The 6,734-nt window shown below is 44.8% G+C and overlaps 1 protein-coding gene across 2 annotated transcripts in view; it reads left to right on the top strand.

The window, feature by feature from the left end:
• Positions 1–6,734, top strand: part of Smarcc1 (SWI/SNF related, matrix associated, actin dependent regulator of chromatin subfamily c member 1) — a 97,379-nt gene continuing 90,645 nt past the window's right edge. For both annotated transcript variants that reach the window (XM_052187141.1, XM_052187140.1), the window contains exons 1-2: positions 1–300; positions 3,578–3,697. In XM_052187141.1, coding sequence (XP_052043101.1) covers positions 109–300; positions 3,578–3,697 — 312 coding nt within the window. In that variant the 5' untranslated portion in view covers positions 1–108. The remainder of the gene's footprint in view (positions 301–3,577; positions 3,698–6,734) is intronic.

The following is a 6,734-nucleotide window of genomic DNA, read 5'->3' as shown; positions in this document are numbered from 1 at the left end:
GCGGGGCCAGGAGGAAGAGGTGGCATCTGCGCGCGCGCGCGCGGGTGCGAACGGGAAACGCCGCGAGGGCCAGGCTAGGCCGGGCGGTAGACACGACGGACGGTGACTATGGCCGCGACAGCGGGTGGTGGTCCGGGAGCAGCAGCAGGCGCCGTGGGTGCAGGGGGTGCGGCGGCGGCCTCAGGGCTGGCCGTGTACCGGAGGAAGGACGGGGGCCCGGCCAGCAAGTTTTGGGAGAGCCCGGACACGGTGTCCCAGCTAGATTCGGTGCGAGTCTGGCTGGGCAAGCACTACAAGAAGGTGGGTTCGCGCGCGCCCGTGGGGACCGTGGAGCCACGCGACGGGGGCTGATGGTGGCTGCCGGCTTCGCATGCCTCGGTCCGCCCCTCCCCCCCCCCGCGCGCCACGAGGGACAACAAAGGCCGGCTTGGTGCTTGCCACGCCCCCGCGGGCCACTCGGCACGCGGCGACCTGGCCCAGCTGCTGGCTCTCTGGGGCACACGCACTCCCGTGGGAAGCCTCAGTTCTCTTGCTGTTATGTACAGAAGAGTTGGAGCTGGGCAGAGTCGCAGAGCGTGTGTTTCTGTTCTTTTGTTAGCTGCCTTAGGTGTGTGAACAAAGCCCATCCTAATAAAAGTATCTTGAAGTTTTGTTTAGAGACCAGTTGTTAAGCGGTTAGGTAACTAAGGGCTTGCTTCCCTGTGTGGATTAGTAGGGGACCTTGGATGACTGGCCTTGTGGATTAATGTAGGTTTAAACCTTGCATTGTAGGATTGATACAGGACCATTTAAAAGTGTTTTTTCACTTCATTGTACTTTAGGTAATGTGTAAGGATGTGAGTATAAGCGAGAGCTCAGTTTATATCATCTCTACTTTTTTTGTAATGTTAATTTTTTTTTAAATTCCTCCTGTTTCCCGTACTTTAGAATCCAAATTCTGCTGAGTCAGTTGTTTTACGAAGTTGGGAATTAACCCTTTGCTAATACTTTTAAAAATTACATCTATTTTGGAGGGGTACATCCAACTCCTGTTTGCATGTCAACTTAAGCACATTGATTCTTCTCTAACACCATACCAGGAGTTGAACTTAGGATGGGAGGATCATGACAAGTGTTTTTACCCATGTGTATTCACCTCACTGTTCCCAATAATACCTCTAGTAAAATTTCACATTTATATAAATGTTGAAGAATGACTCCCTTAGTTGATATGGTGAAACATCTAAAGCACTTCCTGTACTCTTAAAATTTGGTAGTAGTGGTAGTTACCCCATTGAGGACCCAGAATGGGCGTTAAGATTTGCAAGCCCGAAGATGCAACTCTGTTCTGGCTCATAGTTGACATTTAACTGTCTCTTGTTGCTTAATAGTTGTTTAGTGTTTGTTGAATGAATACAAAGTTAAACTAGGATCTGGGGACTTAAATTGGTTTGTACAGTGTTTGTTTAGCATGGGTTGGGTCCAGAGTTTGAACCCCAGCACCACATTAAAGCCAGGCTCTGCTGCAGTCTTTTGAGAGGTGTGAGCTCAAAAGTTCAAGGCCATCCTAGAGGCAAGCCTAGAGTACCAATATGGGACCCTGTCTTAAACTGAATAAGGACAAAGTAATTTGAACCATTTCATTCAGTGTCTGCAGCTTAGTGAAGCCTCTTTGTGTTCGACAGGGGTCTTAGGTTGCTTTGGAAATACTTTGGTGTTTTCAGAAGGGATCATGTCTTTAAGGCTTTGAAGTCAGAATAGAGTTGACTATTTCTGCTTGGTGGACCCTACACTTTGTCCTCTTCCTCCTCTCCCTGCTCTCCTGTTTCTGAACAGTTCTCACTATTTAGACCAGATTGACCTCAAACTTAGAAAGAGCTGCCTAAGGCCGGTGGTGGTGGTGGTGGCGGTGCACCACCACCAGGATGCACTTGGGAGGCAGAGGCAGGCGGATTTCTGAGTTCTAGGCCAGCCTGGTCTCCAGAGTGAGGCTATACAGAGAAACCCTGTCTCGAAAAACCAAAAAAAAAAAAAAAGAAAGAAAGAAAGAGCTGCCTGCCTGTCTTATAGGCATGTGCCACTGCACTGGCTTACTAATTTCTATTGCATTTTACGGTATTTAGAACATATAAACTTAGAGGTTTCTTTTTGTGTGTGTGACATGCATGTGAATGTCCACAGAGGCCAGAAGAGGGCATCAAATTCCTTGGGACCAAATGTAAAGGCAGTTGTCAACTGCATGATATGGGCACTGGGACCTGAACTCTGGTCTTTGGGAAGAGCCGCAAGCATTCTTCTGAGCCATCTTCAGCACTAGAACAGAAATTTAAATATCAGCAATTAATATGAAACCACTGAGACATGGGAGGTCTCTTTTCTTTCTGCCTGACCCACATAAGACTTTACTTCAAAAAACAAAACAAAACCAAAAATCACTGTACTCAGAAGCTCCAGAACTCCCTTGGTGGGCCTGGACGGCCTTCAGTTCCTTGCGGATCCTCCTTTCAAGTCTAGAGTTTCAGGATTATGAGGATGAGCTACCAATAGTGGGCTCAAGTAAAGAAAAGTTAAAATTTATTTTTAGTTTATATGTGTGGGTATTTTGCCTGTATGCATGTCTTTGTACATGCCTGGTGTTTGTATAAGCTAGAAGAGAGCTTTGGATCATCTGGAACTGGAATTAGCATGGTTGTGAGCTGCCACGTGAGTGCTGGGAGTCAAACCTAGATAGTCTGGAAGAGCAGCCGTGCACCCCGGTGCTGAGCCATCCATCCCTCCGGCTCTGTCAGAGGCTTTGCAGTCAGTTCAGTAGTTACACTTTACTTGTCCTCAAGCTACTTCCTGTCTTTGCCATTGGTATGCTTTTTTTTAAATGATTTATCTATTTTTACTTTATGTGCATTGTTTAATCTGCATGTATGTCTCTGTGAGGGTGTTGGGTACTCTGGTACTGTAAATACAGACGTGAGCTGCCATGTGCTGGTAATTGAATCTGGGTCTTTTGGAAGAACAGTGGGTACTCTTGTTTGTTTTATTTTGTTTTGTTTTTTGAGACAGGGTTTCTCTGTAAACCTGGTTGTCCTGGAACTCACTCTGAAGACAAGGCTGGCTTTGGAACTCAGAAATCACCTGCCTCTGCCTCCCAAGTGCACACTTGGATCACAGGCGTGCGCCACCACTGACAGGCTCAGTGAGTACTCTTAACCACTGAGCCATCTCTCCAGCCTGGTTTGTCTTCTTTGTGTGGGTGTTTATGCGTCTTATTCCTGCATGTATGTCTGTGTACTCCATATATGACTGGTACCTCAGTCCTGGAATCTCCAACTGGAGTTACAGACATTTCTGAACTGCCATTTGGGTGCTGGTAAGAGCATCTTGTCTTAATTGCTGAGCCTTCTCTTTAGCATTTACGATCTGCGTTTAAGTATGTACATGCATTATTTTTATGATTCTTTACAGTGGAGAATGAACTTTATACATCTAAAATGTGGTGGTACAGTGCCATTACTTAGTAGGTATTAGGAACTAAGGTAATGTAGCTTTCTCTTCAGCATTAGCTGTGCCAGGTTTTAAATCCGTGTCTTTCTTTATCTTGCAGTATGTTCATGCAGATGCTCCTACCAATAAAACACTGGCTGGACTGGTGGTGCAGCTTCTACAGTTCCAAGAAGATGCTTTTGGGAAGCATGTCACCAACCCAGCTTTCACCAAACTACCTGTAAGTGCATGAGCTTGTTATGCAGGCATCTTCAGTTTCTGTCCTTTTAGGTCTCACTTTTAGTTGATTTCCCTTACTATTGCCAGGCAATATAGGGGATGGGGAACAAGTTGTACAGAGGACGTTTTTGTTTGTTTGTTTTTTGAGACATCATCTCACAGAGCCCAGGACTGTCTGGAGCCGTTTTAGAGACTGGCTGTGAACTGTTCCTTTAGCCTTCACTTCTTTTTTTTGATTTGGTATTTTCCAGACAGGATTCCTCTGTATAGCCCTGCCTGTCCTGGAACTCACTCTGTAGACCAGGTTGGCCTAGAACTCAGAAATCCGCCTGCCTCTACCTCCCAGAGTGCTGGGATTACAGGCATGTGCCACCACCGACCAGCGTAGCCTTCACTTCTTGAGCTGGGATTACAGGCATGTGCTGTCATACTCAGTTTAGTGGTGGGATTCTTTTGGGCTGTGCCATTTAATGTCTTTTATATTCTGCAGCAACAATCTCAAGTAATATTTTTCTGCTATGGTTGCTTTCTACTGTGCTATCTATACTGATACTTGTCTGTTGTGTGTGTGTGTGTTAATTAAAATTTTTTGGGGTTATTTTTGGAATTTTTTTTTTTTTTGAGACAGGGTTTCTCTGTGTAGTCCTGACTGTCCTGGAACTCACTCTGTAGACCAGGCTGGCCTCCAACTCAGAAATCCTCCTGCCTCTGCCTCCCAAGTTCTGGGATTACAGGCATGCGCCACCACTGCCCAGCTTAAAGAGTTGTTTAATGTGAGTACACTGTAGCTATCTTCAGACACACCAGAAGAAGGCATCAGATCCCATTATAGATGGTTATGAGCCACCACGTGGTTGCTGGGATTTGAACTCAGGACCTCTGGAAGAGCAGTCAGTGTGCTTAACAGCTGAGCTGTCTCTCTAGCCCCTAATTAAAATTTTAAATTTATTTACTTGTATGCTTTTATGTGTATGGACACATGTCTGACATAGCATGCTTGTAAAGGTCAGGCCAATTCCCAGGAGTCGTATTTTTCCACCATGTGGGTCACGGAATAAACTTAAGTCATCAGGCTTGGTGGTAAGCACGCTGACTTGCTGTCTTCTCTACCACATGAGGTATGTGAAAAGAAAACAATGAACAGGATGAGTGTCCTCAGGAGTCAGATAACTCTAGTGCTCTAGTGGAGAGCCACAGCAAAGCAGCTTACACAGAATTGGAGACTTTGTTTTCTTTCTGGTCTTTGAACCTAGGGCCTTCTGTGTACTAGGCAAGTTCTGTAACAGTCTTTTTTTTTTTTTTTTTGGTTTTTTTTTTTTTTTTTTTGGTTTTTTGGATTTGTTTTTTTTTTTTTTTTTTCCGAGACAGGGTTTCTCTGTGTAGCCCTGGCTGTCTTGGAACTCAGTTGGTAGACCAGGCTGGCCTCGAACTCAGAAAGCCGCCTGCCTCTACCTCCCAGAGTGCTGGGATTACAGGCGTGCGCCACCACCGCCCGGCTCTGTAACAGTCTTATTTGATTGGTTCACACTAAAGGTCTGTGATAATTTCTATACTTCTAAAATTATATCAAGGGACAATGAGGTGGCTGAGCAGATGAAAAAAAGCACTTGCTTCCCTGCTCAATAGCCAGAGCTCCATCTTTGGAAGCTGCACAGAGAAAGGAAATGGAGCTTTATGTTTGCCTTGTGCTAGAGCACTTGTGCCCCTCCCACAAAATACGTAAATACAGGGTTGGGTTCGTTTTGCTTTTCAAGGCAGGATTTCTCAATGTTACCAGCACTGACTGTTCTGGGCTCACTTTGTAGACCTCCAACTCACAGAAATCTGCCTGCCTCTGAATCCCAAGTGCTGAAATTAGAGTCATACACCACCATTTCCAGCTGATAAATACATATTTTGTCAATTAAAAATCTTTTTTCTTTCTTCCTTCATCCCTTCCTTCCTTCATTCCTTTCATTCAAGATTTATTATTATAAATATCTAAGTACACTGTAGCTGTCTTTAGACATACACCAGAAGAGGGCGTCTGATCTCATGACAGGTGATTGTGAGCCACCATGTGCTTGCTGGGAATTGAGCTCAGGACCTCCGGAAGAACAGTGAGTGCTCTTAACCACTGAGCCATCTCTCCAACCTTTGTTGTGTGCATTCGTGCACATTCGTGCATGTGTGCATATGCGTATGCTTGTTTTGTTTGGCCTTTTTTTGAGATAGAGTTTCTCTTTGTAGCCTTGGCTGTCCTTTAATGCACTCTGTCAACCAGGCTGGCCATGAGCTCAAAGATTCTGCCTCTGTCTCTCTACCTCTTTTTTTTTTTTTTTTGAGACAGGGTTTCTCCTGGAACTCACTCTGTAGACCAGGCTGACCTCGAACTCAGAGATCCTCTTGCCTCTGCCTTCCAAGTGTTGGGATTAAAGGTGTGTGCCACTACCGCCCAGCTTGTCACCATGAGTAGAGAGATGGTTTGGTGATTAAGAGCACTGGCTGCACTTCCAGAGGTCCTGTGTTTAATTCCCAGCAACTGCGTGATGGCTCACAGCCATCTGTAATGGGATTTGATGCCCTCTCCTGGTATGTTTGAAGACAGTAACAGTATGCTCATACATGAAATAAATCTTTAAAAAATTTTGTGTCACCGTGCTAATAAAAATGTTTAAATTTCTATACTTTGAATTTTTATTTATGTATATATGTGTGTTTCTATGTGTGGTATGTAGGCGGTGGTGGCGCACGCCTGTAATCCCAGTACTCTAGGAGGCAGAGGCAGGCAGATTTCTGAGTTCGAGGCCAGCCTGGTCTACAGAGTGAGTTCCAGGACAGCCAGGGCTATACAGAGAAACCCTGTCTCAAAAAAAACAAATCTAAAAAACAAAAAAAAATTCCATCTATGTGTGGTATGCACATAGTGCATGTGCAAATATCCAGACAAAATGCCATATATATACAATAAGTCTAAAATATATACAGCAACATAATATTCACTATAGTTTATCAAATGTCACATGATTTAGAGTAAAATATGTGCATATATAAAGTAC

The sequence above is a fragment of the Apodemus sylvaticus genome, chromosome 7 (genome assembly GCF_947179515.1).
Source record: "Apodemus sylvaticus chromosome 7, mApoSyl1.1, whole genome shotgun sequence".
NCBI classification, from domain to species: Eukaryota; Metazoa; Chordata; class Mammalia; order Rodentia; family Muridae; genus Apodemus; species Apodemus sylvaticus.
The sequence above is the reverse complement of the archived record's forward strand: the minus strand, read 5'-3'. Positions and strand labels throughout refer to the sequence as shown.